Consider the following 21,191-nt stretch of genomic DNA (forward strand, 5'->3'; position numbering starts at 1 on the left):
TTATGAATAAAAAAAAATCTTACTGGAATTTAAGAAGAAAAAACAGTAATACAATGTGGACAAAAGAGGCTCATTCTTTCTAAGATCATTGATTTTATGTGCTGTACTTTACCTGATGGAGAATCTTCACAGGCTGAGACACTAGCTGCACCTAAAGAACTTGTGGAATAACTATGTGAAGATGATAGTGGTGTAAAACATGGCTGCAGAACAATTTCTCCACTGCTGAAGTCTTTATTGTCTGTAAAAAAACATTCAAGTTGCAGTTCAGAAAACATATTTTTATTGTCTGTGCTCTAACAAATTATAAATTAATATCTACTTCTATTTTTTTCTATGTCATGCTTCAATTAATCAAGTAACAGTTCTTATTAAACTCATAAAAATCTCACTTTGGTCATTAGACTGGGGTCCAAAAAAATTTCATGCTGCTTTTTTTTCCCCCCCATTAAGTGATGAATCTTCCTACCTGCAGAAAAGCACTTATCAGAACAATGCTAGTTTAAGAATTCTGTGTCATGAACAAAATATTCTTAAGGACTTCTTGTTCCCAGCAATGTAATGAGTCTCAGTACATCATTCTCATGTTCTTTCAGACTCCACCACGTATTCTTACAAACCAAACTCAGAAGTAAACTTTATCAACCCATCAGTTCTGATATAACAGATGTTCTGACATTCTCATGTTGGCCTAAGATAGGATGAGAGGACCCTCTGTTGTCAATCCAAAATAAAAGAGGCACCAAGTGTAGTTTCCAGAGAAGCAAACACGCCACTAAGAGAAGGAAGAACTCTCTATGATTATCTTTTAACTTTTGATTGCTGCCACTGTTATTTTTATCATCTGTAGGAAGTGAAACAAGATCATGGTGTCAAAGTGGAGGCAAAACCTTCCTGGATACCTTTCAAAGACACTGTGCTGTATAGATATGGTTTGGTCACATTAAACAGCATTCCACACCAACACAGTCTATACAAAATCATATTAAAAAGACTCAAGGAATTTAGAAGTAATGACTTCCTTCAAAACTGACACAAGCTGATGTGTGAACAAACCAATAAGCAATTAATGAAGGACAGAAATATCCCATTATTAATGGGAGATCATTTATTATAAAACTATCACTCCATTTTTGTCTTAATCCTCAATGAAATTCTACAAAGCATCTTTAAAAATAAGCTTGCAAAAATGGTCTATTGGTCACAAAAAATAAAGAAAAGAAACAAAATTACAAAAACTACACATTAATAAGAGATAATACTTATTTTCCCTTCCTATCTTCATTTAATTGTGCTATGATCCCTAAATGATGTGGTTCATATACCTATCTTCTTCCATTTGGGTGACAAAGACCAAAACATTACCTGTCTTCTTGCTAATCCCTTTCTCAATTTCCCAAGTATCAATTCTCTTTTCTCATAAATACTCTGAGTGACACACTTCCTTTAAGTTAATGCAGTTTTAGAACCCAGTCTTTGATGCTAAATCTGTCTCAGATCTAAGGATATATTTGCCCACCTGAAAAACTTCTCTGTTTCACGAAAATACATCAGATCACACTTACAGCTATAAAAAACATCATCATTTACCCCACACTGAACCTTCTTTAAGCAGGTTGGGCTAGATGGCCCCCAGGGATCCCTTCCAGCCTGAATTATACAAGGATCCCAATCTCTTCCCTTAAGCACAGCCACACACAGAGATTACAGATCACTGAGGCAGCAGAGATGGGTTCAGGAGAGGGGACACAGGCAGAGATTTAGAGACAGAGGCAGGCAGAGGGAGGCAGGCAGGGAGATATAATGCAGATAAAAATATTTTTGCTCTCTGACCACAGGTTTTTTATTAGGTCTTAAAAGATAGCTGTGCCATTCTCCAGTCAAGGACAGGAGTTTAAAAACCCTGAAAACTACTCCCAACAGGCAAATAATGATCAAGTTTTAAAATAACATCATGTGGTTTCTCTTCTGCTTTCTTCAATACATGTGATCACTGTCTATTAATACAATTCAAATTAAGTTAACTAATTCTCTAATGTTTTGGCTGTTTTCCCTATTCATATTTAAAACACTTTACAAAACATTCTGGAGGGTTCTGGTTTGTTCAGTATTTTCCAGTAAATATTACCTAATCATTTATATACCTTGCCCTCATTTTCAACAAGAAAACTGAAGTTATTAAATGGTTTTAGAAGTTTAATTGCAGTATCCCCCTGCAATAAATGAGGGAAAATGCTATCTTGACCATCACATTCCTATTATCACCCAGAAAACACTGATAATACTAATGGATATAATATCATTTCAGAGCTAAAGTCTTGACTGCTTACTGCTTCTCCAGATGATTTTTTGATCAAAGCAGTGCAAGGCCAAGTATGGGTATAAGGTAAGAAGACAATTGTCTGCTGTTCCAGAAACCCGAAATGGGAACCTGTTGAAAACAAAATACAGAAGTTACCATTTGCCATTTACCAATGGTAATCAAGATATTTTTCAGCACAAGAACAAAAGACAGAGTGAAGGTATCAGAACTCGTTCATTCTTCTCTAGTGGCTGAAGAGATTACACAGGTGGAACTGCATCCTTCAAAATGCTGAAGTTTTGTACAGAATTTCCACTTCTTAGTTTTACTAAGAGAGTGAGTGCATCATCATTCTGAAAGAGTCAGCAGAGATTTAATGAAATAAATTAACTCTGTATTTCTAAAAAGAAAAATAAAAACTACTAAAATTACAACTGACAATAAGTCTTCTAAAGATGCCTGCTAACTTGCTAAATAATTTGTCCTATATCTTTTGACAAGGGAAGTTTTCTTGAAAAGCAACTTCTATTTTGATGTAGCATTTATTCTATAAATAAACAGAAATGTCAAAATAAATATTTTAAAATAAATAGATTCAATTTAAAAACAATAAGATAATGACTGCAGTTGCTGGAATATAATAGAAATTGATGCCCATGCTCTGATATTCACTAGAGTTCCTACCTGCAGCAACTTTATTGATGTGCAGCAATCCACCTTTTAACCCTCTTTTTGTACTTCACCTCAGTCTCTCAGAGTGTAGTCAACAAGCAAATTATTGCCATCAATGCAACCCTTGGAGCCATCTGTATTTATGTTCTTAGCTCATGGCAACTGACAGGTAATCAAACTGAGCTTAGTCCTACGTTATTAAATAGCTGAGTTTGTAGTCTTCATTTACTTATTAACTAACATCAATTTTATTCAATTTTTTGACTAAACTGTCAAAAGTAAAAAGAAAAAATGTATTTAAATAATTCAAACAGCATGCTGATATACATCTTGCTTTAATATATTGGGAATTGTGCATATTGAAAACATACCTTGCACAGAATAAATGAATATATTTTCTATTTCCTTGAAACAACCTAAGAGAAATTTCTATTTATTGCAAATTTAGATTAATATTAAAAGATATCACAAGACCTTTCAGATTAATTTATTTATGACATAATTGGATTTTACTGCTTTTTTGTGTGTGTGTGTGTGTGAAATAGCATAATCAGGGAAAACAGAAATGTTTTAAAAGTACCAGAAAGTAGTTTTGTTTCCTCTTTCAGATTTTGCTCTCCAAACACAACATTCTTGGATATCGCTTTCAAGGCAACTTTAATAAATAGAGAAAGGATCCAACAAAATCCATAGCAAACTTTCTTACAGGTAAATATTCCCATTGGGATTCCAATTTAAAAGCTAACAGCCACTTAAGTAAATAATCCAGCTCTGCAGTGCTTTGATTTGCTCTAAGGAAATGTTACTCCTACTGGAACTTGGCTGGGGGCAAGGCAAGTGCTCTGGCCACTTGCACCTTGCAGCATAATATTTCTTGTACCAAATGTCATTCCTTCTGCTTTTATTCAGCAAAAAAAAGAAAAAAAAATCTCAGCAGCAGGGCATCAGCAGGACAGATGGCTGTGAGAGGTACATCTACACCTATCTATGTGTACAAAATGTACATTTGTACATGCTCACAACAAGTGTCAGGGCTTGTTTGTTCTACCTTCACCAAGCCGTTTCAAGACACACAGGATCAATAACTACAACACAGAAAGGTTTTCAACTTCCGACTCATGACTTTACTGTGATAAATGACAACTCTGAAGGCACACAGGTGAACTTCAGACAACTGAGTGAGGGGCAGGAGGGGAAGAAAGTTGTACCGAGGTTAATGGAAGACAGCTCTCAAGTTACATGAAAGTAATTCAGATGTCTCAGTCAACTCAGACTCAGTCAACTTCCTGATTCCTCAGTTTGAGTTGAGCACCTCAGCCATTTCCATCCTAAATGCCAGTTTGGGATTGGGGGAAATCTTCATTCGTGCTCTGATTTGCACAGTAATGTAACACAGAAAAGTGTGCTTGAGAACAACTGCAGGACATCTGAACCACTTACACAAATTCCGTGAGTGAAACTACTCAGAGCAAAGGAAGTAACTGTGCAATGAATTATAAAGAGCAGCCCCATAACAGAACAGCTGTGTGCAAAGAAACCCCTCAGAGCTCGTGGTGCTGCTGCAAGAGAAGTTCCTCCCTGTTCCATGGAAGTGCCTCGTTGGCTGCTGTGGTAACACAGTAAGAGACATGAATACACCCAGCCAACAGCAAACACAATGCACATATTGAGGAGGAAGGGATGGATCCTGCAAGTTAACTGGTTCTGCAGCTCCTATTGATCATAAGGATTTAACTTCCATGACTGTGGCTGCAGAGAGCACGAGATGGTGGAAGTCAGGACTGAAGGATGTAGAAGGGACTGAAGAAGCTGCTGTGTGGGGAGAGACTGAGAGGTGTGAGTGCTCAGCTTTGAGGAAAGAAGGCTCAGGGGGATCTTGTCTGTGTGCACAAATATCTGATGGGAGGGATAAGGAAGAGGGAGACTCAGTGATGCTCAGTGAGACAACTAAAGGCAGAGAGTACAAATCAAAATACAGGAAATTCCATCTCATCATAAGAGAAAAAAACAAACCAAAATCAAAACCATGAGAGTGGCTAACGACTGGAAAATTCTGCTCATAGAAGGTTATGGAGTGTCATCCTTGAAAATACTAAAAAAATTAACTGGGCAATAGAGTTGATTCTTTGAAGAGGGGACGAGAAGACCTCTGGAAGGTCTTTCCAACCTCAGGCATTCTGTGATAATAAATATCAACACACCTATTGGCCACCTGTCCACTTATCATCAGTAAGGACTTTATTACAGCATTTTCCCAGAAGTGCTATTTGAAATAGAATTAAAGAATGAATCTGTACCTAAAAATTTCATCTGAGATTCAAATAATGCCACTCCATTCACAAGGACACATGGTAGAATAGTGAAGGTGCTAAGAGCTAAGTATTTATCATATGCCTTTGAGGAGCTGAGTCAGAGGGCACCAGACATGAAAGCATGCACACTAGCATACAAATACAGAAGAGAGATTACAAAGACATGGGCATTCTGTATATGTAAAAGCATCTTGTACCACTGACCTTTACTTACAACATTATTAATGAAATGATGTTACAAAACTAGAAGGCTTGTACAACATATTTATTATGCATTTGCAGCAGAGTTTAATTAAATAATAGAAAAGTCTGTATTACTCTATTGGAATGAAAGGTACCTGTATTGCTAGCAAATGTGAAGTCACTAAATACATTAAATTATTCAGTGTATTTGCTTTTAAAATGCTTACTAAAGCAAGTAAAAAATTTGTTATCCACATGAACCATCATTGTCACTGCTACTCCAGTGTTTATTCCCTAATGTGTATTTCCAAATAACACAGAACAGGAGAATGGCCATTAAATATATTGTGTTTACCAATATTTGAAAGCTGCTGATCACCAAATGTAAAGCTCCAACTGTGATGATAAAAAAATACCATTCAACACTCCAAAACAATGTTTATATAAGAAGTTCTTTCATTTCTCTTAAAGTAACTTTGGGGTTTTTTTTTTTTTTCCATTAATTTGTTTGTTTCAATGTTTGTGGAAAGACAAAAGAACCTAAATCAAAATACATTTATCCATTTTAATCTGCTCTGTAGAATTTCAGGTGTTTCCTAAGTACAAACAAGTGATTTGTTTTGAATCAGTGTCCCCCAAATGTTCTAAATATGTAGGCATAGTTAAATAACCCTTCATCAGTAGTATTCATTAAGTGATGCAGAATACCACTAAATTTCTAATTAGAAAGAATCCAAATCCATTAGCATCTAACTGACAATTTCCTGTAGCAACATCATTTATGTCAAGCAAAAAAAAAAAAATATTTAAGAGAAACTCACACTGCCAGTTTAGGAAACAAAACAAATTGCTTGCAGAATTGACTAGTGACAACAGAAAACTTTACCCAAGAGTGTGGTATTTTACAGATCTTTAGGAATAAAGAACAAGTTAGATGCAGGGAAGTTGCAATTAAATACCAGTAAAGACCTGCCCTCCTCCCTCCCCTCAAAAATCCTAGAACAGATCCAGATATGATGGAACTGGAAGAAAGGGGACAAGATGACCCATGCCAGCTCTGCCATTACTATTGAGAAATAAGCAGCTCCCCAACACTGAAGGGTCCTTATGCATTGTAGCAGGAGCTCAGGCTTCCCCAGCAACCAACATAATACAACAACGAATAGTGGCTGACACATAATTTCATGCTATATGTAAGACTTATAGTTGGGAAAGCATCCACATTTTTTTCTAGCAGCAGCAGTGACGTTAGCACTTAATTCCTGAATAAGAGATGCTTCAGCTGTCAGGGACCATCACAATGGCAGAAAGCCACATGCACAGAAAAGAACAGAGTGATTAATGGGTTTGGAGTTCTTGTTTTCAAAGCACTCCCAACTATCTGAGGTAAAATGCCAACATATTCTTAGGTCAGATGAAAGCTGCAAAGCAGCATGCAAATATCAAGAACTCCAGTGTTCCCTAGCTCCCTGCTTTCTCATGTAATGTAAATGATATTGAAAGAAATTGACAGCTTATGTTCTCCCAGGCATGCCAGCAGAATACATGGATTTGACATTTGCCAGCAGTGCCTATTAAAGAGATGGATGGTTTGGGCATGTTTCCCAAGAGCAAAGGGAATGCTTTCCCCTGTGAGACACTGAGATCTGATGGACTATCAAAACAACTGGAACCAATCCATAATTGGGTTAGTGACTGTGTCTCAGTTTTAACATATTGTCATTAGAGGCTAAATTCCCTGACATTCTCTTTTCCTGAAGTTCCAGCGGTGAATAATGTGAATACATTCAGAAATTTCCTGAGTTTCCATAGCTTCCCAGTGGGAGACAGAGAGAGAAGGGAGAACTGTAGAACATGGGAGAAAAATATCTCAGCACACTTGTGTTATCAACGACACACCAACTTACCTACACCATATGTGGGGATTTTAGTATATTTTGCTGCCCAGAGCACCATTTTCCTTGATTAATTTTTTACTACTTATTTTCAGAAATAGGAAGTTAAATGTTATTTCAATCAAGATGGCAGAAAAATTTCTTTTCTGCTAAACTCTTTGTATAATCATCAAATTAAAATATATAATAACAATAATCAGAGAACAAATATATAAACATGCCATGTTTGCAGAGGTGGGGATTTTCTTTGTGAAATACGTTTCATAGCTAAATATTTCTCCCATTTATTAAATACTTGCTCAAGACAATCCTAGATTTTATGTTAACTTTTTTGCTTCTGAATTCCAATCTGTCCTATGTAAGGAAGAGTCATTTCTTCTGCTTTGAAGTCAAAGAAGCAAAAAGAAATCATAAAGATTTAAAGTAATATTAGAAATTACTGCAAATTCTCATTTAAAGCAGTCATTAAAAGAACATTAATGTACTTTCATACATTCCATTTTATGGAATCTGTGCACACAGTAAATTATTGCATAAATGACAACCATATATCTCTTCAGTTTTCTTTTACAGTTACATTTAATACTGCTTTATTATAAAAAAAAAAAAAGATTGTCTGTCATCTTTCAAATGTGTTCTGTAAAGCAGCCAAATCCAACATTATCTATCCTCCAGCTAACGTTCACTGTTTTAAAGCAAAAAAGTCATTATTATTTAGGACTCAGTATGGGCTATGTGAATCAGTCCTACTGACATTTTAGATCTGAATTTAGAAAATCAAAATACTACAGAGCCTAAGTAAAGTGCATTGGGTTTGTAGGGCCAGGTTTCGGTAGTGGGGGGCTACAGGGGTGGCTTTGAGAAGCTGCTGGAAGCTTCCTCCACCTCCATCAGAACATGAGCCAGCCCCAAGACAGATGTGCCATTGACCAATGCTGGACCAGCTAGAAATGGTGGCAAAATCTCTGTGATAATATATTTACTTAAGAATTCTTAAAAAGTTATGGCACAGATGTAATTACAGCCAGAGATGAGGAGAGTGAGAATCTGTGAGAGCAGCAACCCTGCAGACACCAAGTCAGTGCAGAGGGAGGGGCAGGAGCTGCTCCAGGGCTGGAGCTGGGACTCCCCTTCAGCCCATGGTGAGGCAGCTGTGCCCCTAGAGCCCAGAGAGGGCACAGGGGGGCAGAGATCAACCTGAGCCCGTGGAGGAGACCCAAAATGGAGCACAGGGGGGCTGAGAGGAGGCTGTGAACCCCTGGGCGGGCTGTGCTGGAGCAGGGTCCTGGCAGGGACCTGCAGACCTGTGGAGAGAGGAGCCCACCCTGGAGAAGGTTTCCTGGTAAGATTTGTGACCCCATGGGGGACCCAGGCTGGAGCAGGCTGTCCTTGAAGAACTGCACCCCATGCAGAGGGACCCACACTGCAGCAGTCTGGGGAAGAATGTTGCCCATGGGATGGACTCACATTGGAGAAGTTCATAGAGAACTGTCTCCCATGGAACTGTCTCCCTGAGCAGAAGCAGAAACATGTGATGAATTGACCACAACCCCCATTCCCCGTCTCCCTCCATTGCTGGGGGAAGAGGTAGAGCTAGGAAGGAGGGAGGGATGAAGGGAAGGTGTTTTTAAGGTCGTATTTTAGTTCTCATTATCCTGCTTTGAGATTTTTAGTAATAAATTTAATTAATGTCTCTAATTCAAGTCTGTTTTCTCCATGAGGGTATCTGGTGAGCAATCTCTTTTATTCTTAACTCATGAACCTTTTATTATATTTTCTTTCCCCTTGCAGAGAGAAGTGAAAGAGGGGAGTGACATGAGAGGCTTTGGTGGGTCTAGCCAGGCCAAGGTCAACCCCTTTGGAACGTTTTTACCAATACTCCTGCTTTGAAATATGCCTAGAATTAGTTCTGCTTAGAAGTTAAGGCTTTTTTTCTAAATAGCTGTAGAATAAAATATTTTACCAACCTCTGAAAATCTTGACTTATTTTAATGAGGATATCCCAGAACACAGAATAGGAGTTGAAGTTCAAAAGTTTAGTTCAAATCACTTTAAAGTACATATTATCACTTAGAAAATGGAAATATAAAGAGAGAACACCTGACAAATTAATACGTCTTCAGAAACTGATACTGTGAGATTTCACAGCCTATTAAACAGTCCAGGAACTTTTTCAAGACCAGTTAGCTTTTATAGGTGTTATAAAAGGTTATAGGTTTCATTGTTTTATTCTTAAAGATTGAGAAGACCCTGAAATCTTGTCTTTCTAACAGACCCGAATTAACAAAGGAGTTTAAATTCATTAGATACACAGTCTGAAACAAATTGCTCAAATGCTTAGATAATTGGTGGAATCAAGTTTGAAGTTTGGACACGTTGCACAGGGCTCCCATGGGGGCTGGCAGGAAAGAAGGGAAGATATGCAGAGAACAAGAAATTGCAGCTACATATTATTACAGAGTGCAATATCAAAGCACATAATAATACTAACAGTACTATCCAGACTAGGATAAGTGTATCCAAGTCTGGATAAATTATCATGGGCTTTATTAGAAGAATAAGGAAATGGTCAGGATCATAGAATTGGGTGCTTACTCAGACTTTTCCTAAGTGAAGGAAAGAATTCTTTCTGGTTACGATAAAAATAATTTCATCTGAAAGCCAGTATGAATAATATTACCACACTGAACAATGACACATAATTCTTTTCTTTTTGATGCTGTGTTATTTCATCCAGTTTTGCTCAGGTTTCGTAACACCTGCTCCTGAAGCCCACCCACAACTCAACTGCCCGTCAGGAAATCCCATATACATTAGCAAACTGCTGTTACGAGTTTTGTCCTTTAACAAATATTTTAGTTCTACATTTTAAAACCCAGCGTAATTCTAAGATGATTTGACATTCTGGAGGATTAATTTTTTCACCCTCACAAGCAGGAATGGCTGTTAAGGCTACTTAGATGACTTTAATTTGCTATCTTTTTTAAAAAAATACATTCAGTTTGCCTTTAAATTGAGGATCATAGTCTTTATATCCTTTTAATGGCAAATATTGAAAAAAATTTATTACATAGGAGAATTTTTTATTTCTCTATAAAAAGGTTTGAGAAGCTGCTAGTGCATCAAATAAGTTATTAAAACTAAATATTGTGCCTGCTCAGAAGCTACATTTCAGACTTGATCATAAGCTTAAATTATCCTCTTCTTGTAATTACAGGAAGCTTTAACACAGATTTATGAATCACACCCTACACAACGATTAAATCATAGAATTAAATGAAATTAATAAGAAATAGATTCTTGGCTGACAATCTATACAGAAAAATATAAAATATCAACCCAGCAAGCAGCAGTAACTTAAAGATCCATAAGCCTTGCATCAAAATAATATAAAATTTAGCTTTATGTTTAGAAAAAAGCCTATTCTAAGCTGCAGGGTGGAATTATTTATCCCTCAAAGCAGTTACTTTAGTGAAAAGAGAAAATAAAGGAACAACTTTAATCACAACAGTGCCCATCTTCTTCCTCTTGCATACACCCTCTCATCCCATCCCTTGCAGATCTGAACAAGAGATGAGTTACCAGCAGATACGAATGAGATCTTGAAACAAGACCTGAAGATGGACACTTAGATGAATTTTACCTTAGAAATCAAAGCTGTATTTTTTAGTTTTGAATTGTAATTCAGTTGACTAAAAAAAAAAAAGTCTATCTTCCATTTTCAGGTTTTTCAAAGGATTCTTGTGTTCCTTTACCCAGCCCTTGTGATTTCTGTGTCTTATATCCAACTTGGTCAGTCTGGAACCTTCCCCCAGGTGAATCTGAATTGCACACATTACCTGTTTTCTTCTTGATCAATGAAGAGCATTTCCCCTAAAAATGACACTGGCTTAGATGACCTGAAGCTGATACGGCAGGTCAGCTCATTAATTGTGCCATCTGAAGAAAGAACAATATCTTGTCCCTCTAGGAACTTCACAGAAAAAGGGCAAGTCCTGGTACCATCTGAAAGTTCAAGCTCAGGAACTTTAACTCTAATTCGTGATTGCCTGTGTTAAACATAAATAGTAGGTGTTGGTGGTCACAGGATTGCAGTAATAAAGTCAATTCATAGATTCACACATTCACAAAACTCTTTCTCAGTTGAATACAGAATAATAACTTTAGTTCTAAAGTGAAAATCAAGTGAAACTAATTTAAAAAATAAAATTCTTCCATCATTTAGATGCTAGTTTGTTTCCTTTGTATGTCTCTGAACATTTTATGCTGACCCACAATATCTGAACATCCAAATGAAATTTCCTCTAACTGTGCTACAAAAGGCATAAAGAGTTTTCTGAAACTTAAAAATTTCATTAGTGCTCATTAAACTGCACTATTGCACACATAAGTTAAAGCAAGTTATAAAATGGAAATATTAAGGGGAAAATTTGTGACGTTGCTGAAGGTGCTTCAGTATGTAGTTATGCAGGTTTTACAGTAGTTATTACAGGTTTCAGTTCTGAAATAAGAACAGCAGCTCTAACCACCGAGCTACTGACAACAGACAAATCACTTGATAAATCAGCACAACTCAGAAAAGACAATAATAATTTGAAGGTAATTTAATTAATTTACAACAATAGGAGATCTTTGCTCTAATTCTAGTATTGAAATGATACCTACATAAGCATAGCAAAACAAATATTACTGCTCTTTACTAATTACAAACAGAAAAGCTGAATCTTAAAAATTGGAATAATTGCAATGCTAGTTTATACTACAGTATACAAACATTACAAGAATTCTCTCTTTTAAATTCAAGTAACAGGATAAAGTGAGAGATCCACAGACAAAAAAAAATCTATTTTTTTTATTGTAACAAATGGCAGGATTAAAACATTTCTGTGGTACTTTTCAATAAAACCTCACATAGAAAGAAGGAAAAAAAAGCCTACCAAAAACTGCAACTCTACCAATTCAACTAGCTAAACCTCAAACCAGTGGCATAGAAAAAATAAAATAACAGGAACCTTTTATGTTATCACAATGTGAAAAATAGAAATAAAATTTAAAACCTTAATATCTTGCTAAACGCAACAAAAAATCCTGGTAAGTCTCTGCTTTTAATTTTTTGCTATCCACAGTAATTTTATACTTCTGATATAAATTCATAGAGTCAAGATATCAGAAGACAGACACTTCATGAAGCAGGAATGTTTGAGGACAAAAAATGGGCTTGTTGAATATTCAACAATATTAATTACATTAATGCTCTCTTAAATACACAGATTCTTCTGCTGAGCAGAAAATTAATACTAACCTCCACAAACAAATATCAATTCGCTTTTTCACAAGTGAATTAAAAAAACTATTATTCAGGATTTCTGCAATAAATTTACTTTGAGATTTTTACCTTATAAAATCCTGTGGAATGGAATTTACCTTATAAATTCCTGTGGAATAATGGTGATGACTTCTTCAGTTTCCACACCCAGAGGAACTGGCATCAGCATTAAAAAGGGGGGATGAAAACTCATTTTTGGTGACCTCAGCGTGCCAGACAATGTTAGTATATACGTTGATGAATTATCATTTAGACACAAGGGCATTTCAGATGTATATGTCCCAGGACAAGCTGTTGAAAAATTATAAAAATATATATATATTACCATAAATACAGGAATGTAAAAGAGCTGCAGTATGAGGTTTGGGGTTGGAATTCTTGTTTGTTATATATATTTTTTTAATTTAGTACTGCTTTCTTTCTCAAAATGTAGTTCAACATTACATAAATATTGTATCAGAAGAGTATTTATTAAGAAAGCTCAGAACACTTGCCCGTAGCAAACCAGAAATTCACATTTTTTTAACTTATCAGAATTTTTTCTGAGTTCTAACTGCAATAAATGAATTTATTGCATTAATATTCCATTATATATAGCATCAATACAAAAGCAGAACGTTAAGAATTGCAGTGATACTTTTAATGACACTAATTGACACAGTGAATGCTTATTTTTTAAAGCATCTGACTGCCAAGACAAGGAAAAGTTGGGGCCTTTTAAGAGTGCAATTACAACACCTCAAAGATGGCTCCAAAACCTAAAGTGTGGCCAAGCAGCCTCACACAAGGCAGCAGGAGGTTGTACCCTCCACTCAGAGCATCTCGGATTTCGGAGAATCATTTAGCTTGGAAAAAATCTTAAGGATCATCAAGTCCAACTGCAACCCTAACATTGCCAAGTCCACCCAAAAAAAAAAAAAGGAAGGGTGACCAAATATCCTTCTCCAGGTGCTCTCTACAATGCACCTGGACATGACAACAGCAAAGAAAAAGATTTCCCTGTGTTCTGCTCCTTCTCAGGCCACCCTGCTTCCTGCTGCAAGGCAGTTTCCTCTAGGATGGAAAACCACATTTTTTTTCACTCATATAGGGGACAAAGTACTTCCTTCTACAGCTGTTCACAATGAAAATGATATTCCAAACCAAGCAGTGCGATTTACCCAACCCTCAGTCATCCTCACCTGCTGAAGAGCTAGCAAAATCAGCAGTTTTGAGGGCAAACTAATGAACAACTCCTGGATTAAGAAATAAATCTGCAATGGTGTGTTGTAAAACAACCCAAAAAGTCTAATCCTTGAATGTTTGTGCAAAAACACCTTTCCCTTTGATTCCCCTCAATTAGATCAATATGGAAACACCCTCACCAAATAATTAAGACAGCAAAAGTAAATTTTGTCTTTTATGTATCTTCATGAACACATACATGTCATGGAACAAAATACATGACAAGGTCTTCTGAGATTATCTCAGATCATTACTTTCATAGCCTGAGAAAGAGCTGTCACTGTTCACATATAAAAAAGAGGAAAATCTATTGTCTTCAAAGTACTTGACTTTCCCCCTTCCTGTAAGAGGTAATTTCCTAACGGAGATGACAACAGAAGAGTGTCCTGGGTTGTAGTATAGGATGTGCACAAAGTATTCTATCACCATCTTCATGAACTGTTGAATCCAGGTGGGGCAGTGTTTTCCCAGACCCCCTCCCTCTCGGCCATTATCTTCTGTTAATGGCCCATCAGATGCCTTGCCCATGACTCATAGATAACTCCCTCCGGGAGCTATCTCTGTTTAATGAGCCATCAAGGACTCCCTGCATGACCCATCATCCCATTGTGAGATGCTGCGCTTAGGGGGAGGAACCAAGCATTCTCACCTGGATATAACCTGGGGTTTGGAACAGTTCAGGGGGTTCTTACCCACTGGATTCCCAGAGGACCCGAGCTACCAGACCTTTCTACGGGATCACTGCTTCAGGAAGACCACCTCATCTGGACTGCTTCCATCATACTGCTCAGGTTGTATTCTGACTCTGTCAGTGGTCTTTTGTATTATTGCATCTATTTTTATTTTACCTTTTTTCCTTTCTTCCTATTAAATTGTATCTCTGACTTGGAGCCTCTCATTTGTTTTGCTTTCAAACCACTACAAAGAGCTTCACAGAAGTTGTTATGTCACCAAAACACAACCTGTGGATCTCTTCATTTCAAACCAGCAAACATGAAAATGGCAAACTGAAAACCAGCTCTAATAGGAATCTGCTGCACCGTTTGCAACATCTGGTTGATTCCACGTTAAATGTAAATCAGCTTTGGGAGACAACACTGCTGAGAAGGCTAAAACGATACTGCCTCTAGGTTTTGATACAACAGGAACAGATCTTCCTCTGGCACTTTGCTCTTTCATGAAGGAAAGGTGAGAAAGCATCAGAAAAAAGTCATGGAGATGGATGAAGAGCCAAACAGGGTATCTCTTAAGAGCTTGTAAGAAAGGATGTTCTATACAAGCTCCTCCCTTGTACAAGTCTGTCCTACAGCTGAGCTGTAACTAAACCATATTTCTGATGTCCTCTCTTCATCCATATCTACCATAAACCATAGTGAAATGGTATAACCAATAAATACCACAGGGATGGAACACAATGAAGGAAGAAAAGTACAGGAGCATATGTCAGTAGCAAAGAATGTGCAATTTTCACTAACTCACATTTTTAAATATTTGTATGAACCATTGTTTCAAAGTTAGGCAATTGTAGTGTTAATCTTCTCTCATACAAATTATTAATGCCATAGAATTTTTGGCTCACCCAAAGTGCAGAACAGACAGTGCCTATCCTGCATCACTGACCATTCTGTGTATGGATCCATTTATTAACACCAAAATTCAGAATAGTATGTAAACCAATAAACTATTGCTTATGTCAGAAACACCAGGACAATGCAATACCATGACCACTTTAAACAGACACCAAGACAGAAAAAAGTGAATTCTGCCATTTATTAAGATTTGTTCATTAGTTTGGAATGCCTATAACCAGTGTTTTTCTAGAATATTTCACTTTAAATAAATTACTTAGAAATTAATGAGAATTATGTCCTGAATTGACAGCTGAAATCATGAAATTATTCTACTCCTCACACCTTTCATGCCTACTGTCAAAGCTTGGGCTGCTGTTACCATCCTGATATACCACCATTAATTTCTAGTCCAGCAGATGTGAACATTTTCCTTAGGGATATTTGATGGTACTTAAAAATTTGTCAGTCTAAATCTGCTAAGGGCTAATAAAATCTCTAAAATTATTTGGGAAATATTTTCTCTTCTCCAGAAATGTTAACGCTATATTTTCAGAGTTTATGAGAAGAAAGGAAAAACACCCTCTGCTCTCCTCACCCTCTTAAGTTTGTATTATACAGTTTTGCAGTTCCTGCATTTGTCTCCCAAAAGCTCATGCTTAGTTTAGTTGCCTAGGACCTTATGATAATTCAGGTGTTATTGCATCTATATCCCTTCAACATTAATAAGTACCATTGAGCAATTTGCATACAGTGAAATACAGACTTAAAACCAGAAAAGCCACAGACAACTAGAGCTTACAGGTGTCCTACCAAAAAAAAAAAAAAAAAAAAAAATCAAAAGTAAACTAATAATTTCTTCACAGAATTTGTTAAAGGTCACAACAAGTTAATATCTTGCTGTTGGAGAAAAAAAAAAATTCAAGAAGACCACAAAATTAAAGTATCAAAGTTGTCATCTGGGCCCATTACACAATCGTTACATCTTCCAGCATCCCTGAACTCCCAGTAAGGGAATCCAAGAGCACAAATTCCTTGTAAGTTCCTTTGCTGCAGTTTTTTCATACCACGATTAGATATAGTGAAAAGATTTTTTAGACTGTTAATGCATTATACTATAAAACAGCAGAAGAGGATCATATTAATACATCTTCACTTTTTGAAAATCTCTATTTTTAGAATACTTTTTTAACAGGTAGTATGATTTTACCACTGACAAAAACTCTGTCATTTAATTAAACATTGCAGTTTTTAATAGCATTTTGTACTCTATCATAACTGCTGCAGCATATATAAATAAATTACTTTAATGCACACTCAAAGTTCATTTTAAGGTTTGTTCACCCTCCCACATACTACAACTTTACAGCACTAGCCTATGAAGGTGATTAGCACCCCATGTTCATTAACTATGTCTCCTGTGTGGGTTTTGATGTACCTAATACTCTCTTACAAGAGAGAGTAATGATATGCACTGAAGGTACAGCACAAGTAGGCTATAAATCATGGCAAAACACTTAGAACATTGAATTAAGGGTAATTGATCTTTACAGTTATTTATGGTTTTCTGTAAACAAAAGATATGGAAACACAGCAAAAATACAGATAACTTCAAATTACAGTAATTTATCAGCCATATTTTGTGTGTGTGTATATATATATCTGAATTTGCACATACAATTTATCCACTAATTCAGAATATTGGCTTTTATTTTTATGCTGTTTTCTGCTTCACAGTTTGCAACAAGCAACTCCAAGCAACACGTGCAATTAAACACTGCTCTTGCATATTCACATTTACAGAACAATATTTAATGCAGTCTTCTCAATTGATCATACAGAGTCATGGCAAGAGTCTTATTACTCTATTTTTCTTTATTTATATTAAACTTTTTCCAGTGCTTAATTGAGGTCAGAGATTTCAGTGCTGTGATAAAGAACAACAGCATCTTTCTTTAGGACAGGGATGCTCATTTGCTGACTCAGCATCAGATCCAACTGACCCAACAACTTTTCTTCCCCTTGACAATGCTGCAGCCCCAAAAGTACTGCACTGAAACTGTCCACAGGATGAGTTTCTGTGGGCATCAGAACTGCAGCATTTGCTGGTGGGATCTACCAGCTCAAATACAGTGTTATACTCTATGAATCCATGATTCTTGCAGATCACTGTCTACTCTACACACTTGACTGGGGAAAAAAGTAGAATCTTAATTTTCCTATTCTTCTATTCCTTTTCTGGAGTTATATGGTTGATTACCACCCTCCTTCATTCTCCCAAGTTTTGTTAGAAATCTATTTTACATATTTTTCTTAGGGACTGGTTCCCTGACCAGTCTATTCCAAAAAATACCATAGACAAGTGATTTTGTACCTTATTGAGGCAGGAAATTTGTATTCAATTATGGATATTTCGAGAAAAGTTCAAAAGCATTTCAAGTACCCTTGGAAAGCTTCACTACCTAAGTCAGTCAACTTAAGTGCACCTGAAGTAGCAGCTATGAAAATGATACACCTATTCCAGTCCTTGATGCTTTATGTGTGAAAAACCTGATGCTTTCTATGTGCAAAGCAGATTTTTCAAATAATGCAATTTCAAAAACAGTGATTCCATGCTTTTTGTTAGGTCTGCATTTGTCTTATTTTCTCAGAAGCAAAAAAACCCTTTAGTTGATCAAAATAAGCACTACAATTGATTCATCATAAAACCCCATTTAAACATGCCTATGCAAATGGCAAATCTATAGAAGAATTCATAAAATTACTTACAAGGGTGGAACGACACAGTGATAGTGACTTCTTCTTTTGTATAAAGACGTCCATGCTTCGGACTAAATCTGAAAATACCATCTTCAATATTTCTGTCTGCAGCATCAAAATTCAATTTCCAGAGAACACTCTCTCTTGAGAGACACCTCACAACAAGGTTCTGTAAATATTTAGAGAAAAGAAGTGATGTTGAAAGAGGGAAACAGCAAACACTGTGATACTTTTCACATTGCTCTCTCCTAAGCATTCTTTGTGCAAACACATCAGAGGGAAAGCAAGACAGCACTAGAAAGCAGTGAAGAACTCAGTTTATTGTATCTGTGGGGTGCAAAGGTGAGTATGCCTATCTGTACAGACTAGATGCTTTCCAGCCACTTACCACATTCACAAAGAGAATACTTTCTTTCCAGAATGGAAAAACCTCATTTAAGTGAGGTAAATGGATCAAAGCATCACAGTGGGAGTGCTTAGCCAAACAGAATTGAGGACTTATTCCTGGTAAAAATGAAGCACAGAAAGCACTAAACACATGGCTCACATCTAGACTTACAGGTGGAGATGCTGAAAATGGAAGTAGTTCAGAAAAGATTTTCAAAAGCCATTCTTTCAAATTCAATATGGTGACAGTGGAAACAAACAAACAAACAAACAAACAAATTAAATTCCTTTATCTCAGAGTTACTCTCTCAGCTTTTGAAACACACCTAGCTAGGAAAATGCCTTGACTTTGTATTATCATTGTTTCCTGAATGCACTTGGAAAAGCATTTCAAGTGTTTCCCATCATTGCCAAAAATATTTTTTTCTAATTTCTAACCAAAGCCCTCAGAAATTAGAAACAATAAATTATGTTATGGTATGTTTTGCATTCGTACAAATTACCAGTGTTGCAAACATTATATTTAGTGCCTTTTTTTCTCTATTAAGCCATAAGTCATGACAGGGAATTTTTGGGAGTGTCAGCTGGCAGAGTCAGTACCATACAAGGCACTGGGACAGCAGTTTCACAGTATGGCCCATCATGGCACAAATCAGTTCCATCCTGGCACCATCACTGTATCACTGGTATAGGAAGATGCAGAAAATCTTCAGAATTATTCTAGTCATATCTATTTCTTACACAATTCATGGTCAATTTCTCATAGCGCCCACAGTTTCATGGTGTCAGACTTAGTACAAGCCCAATTTTAAATTTCGGGAAAAATCTATAGTGATTAAAAGACAAACATGAAATAGAAAATTGAACAAAATGATAGTGTGACTACCTGAGAATTCATACTCTCATCAGCAGTACTGGAATACATGTCACTTGAATGTTGTTCAAATTTAAATTCCATCGAGGAGAACACCAATTGTGGTTTAAGTACTATTGAAAAAAACAATTTAAAATGTTTATACAGCATCATTTGACAAATATTTTCTCAAAGTACCTTCATAAAATCATTATTTCTGTACATATTTAGGAAAAAATGCTTTTCCCCTTTTTGTTGCCCCCATAGTATATACATGATTACTGTAATTTAACTTTGTCTTACTACGATTCTTTAGTCACATTAAAATTATTTAAATTTTATATCTACCGGACTTATAGCTCCTCTCTTTCATAACACAGGAGCCACATGATCTTCCTTCTGCAGATGGATGCACTTACATTTCTGATAGTAACCATTAGACAAGACTTGAAAGGTTTTATATAAAACAGCACTTCTCTTTGATTTCATAGAGCTGCAACAAAGAAATCATCCCAATATATGAATTTTTAAAGTGGGAGTTTGGAAAACCAGAGGTATGTGTTCCCACAGCCTCATCTTACTTCTTGGAAACAACACTGGAAATGAACCTAGCAAGCACACAGGATCCTTTTATTAAAATCTACACATCTACTCCTTGCCCAGTGTTGATCAATTCTCTCCTCCCCCCTAAAAAAACCCAAATTATTTCCTAATCACACATACCACATTATGTAAACAACAATATTCTCTTTATTTCTCTAAATCATAGGCACATAAACTCTATAAAGTAATACTGTTTCAAAGTAGGAACAGAATCTGCTGGAACCTTTCCACCAACACAGAACAATGTGACTCACAAAGTCCTCAGCTCTCTCAGAAACTGCCTGTACCAGAACACAGCACAACTGAAACTCTGTCAGGGAAAGGGGATTGTATATCCAACCAAAAAAACTGTGAGTTGGATTATTAAAACATATGTCAGCTCCCATGAAGTCATTCAATTGATAGTACAAACTTTTCCTTTGTACCTGGCTTAGATTAGACTTGTGTCTTTTCCAGTGGTTTGTTTGAGATTTTTCTTTCAGTTCTTTCTTACATAAACATTTTCCCAGAGAGAATTCCTATAAGTACTTAAGTAAGAGACCTGCTTCCCTTCCCAGGTGCTGAAACAGTCTAAAAATTTGTTTTTTAAAAAAACCCAAAAACCAGATTCCTGATGGATTGAAAACATATGGACTACACTGATTTTTAACTGAAGTTAAAATACTGGGCTGACTATGCCAAGATTAGGGGGATTCTTTTCTCAGGGTGAACAATCCTGAGTAAAAACAGCAAATACAAGATACTTGTTTAAGTGCCAACCACACTGTTCCATGCTGTCTGAATCTCAGTCAACCACAAAAATTATCCCAGGAAAATAAAAATTCTAAAAGCAGAAAACAAATGTGCCATAAGGCATCCAGCAGTGAGATTTAGGCATAGTTGTCAAATCAAAACTTAGAACTTGCAAGATACATCTTACTCATTTTTAGCTTTTAATGTTATCATCTGAAATTATTTAATAACAGACATAATTTTTAAGTTGTCAGACTGTAATCAAATCATCAAGTTCTTTTTTTTGACAGCAAAAATATTCTGGCTATTTGCCTGCACCCACATGATTACCTGAAATACTGAGCGGTCAAGAAACTTACTTAGACTTCTCTGCC

The 21,191-nt window shown here is 36.3% G+C and overlaps 1 protein-coding gene across 1 annotated transcript in view; it reads right to left on the reverse strand.

Moving 5' to 3' along the window:
* The window catches only part of CFAP47 (cilia and flagella associated protein 47), a 263,998-nt gene that overhangs the window by 207,648 nt on the left and 35,159 nt on the right, over positions 1 to 21,191 (reverse strand). Inside the window, exons 23-28 of the mRNA XM_066176999.1 lie at positions 19,516 to 19,616; positions 18,252 to 18,411; positions 12,789 to 12,981; positions 11,204 to 11,413; positions 2,331 to 2,431; positions 113 to 241 (exon numbers count right to left, since the gene is read on the reverse strand). Of these exons, the coding sequence (XP_066033096.1) occupies positions 113 to 241; positions 2,331 to 2,431; positions 11,204 to 11,413; positions 12,789 to 12,981; positions 18,252 to 18,411; positions 19,516 to 19,616 (894 nt within the window). The remainder of the gene's footprint in view (positions 1 to 112; positions 242 to 2,330; positions 2,432 to 11,203; positions 11,414 to 12,788; positions 12,982 to 18,251; positions 18,412 to 19,515; positions 19,617 to 21,191) is intronic.

The sequence above is a fragment of the Chamaea fasciata genome, unplaced genomic scaffold (assembly GCF_029207755.1).
Source record: "Chamaea fasciata isolate MVZ Bird 193981 ecotype frontalis unplaced genomic scaffold, bChaFas1.0.hap1 SCAF_2, whole genome shotgun sequence".
NCBI classification, from domain to species: domain Eukaryota; kingdom Metazoa; phylum Chordata; class Aves; order Passeriformes; family Sylviidae; genus Chamaea; species Chamaea fasciata.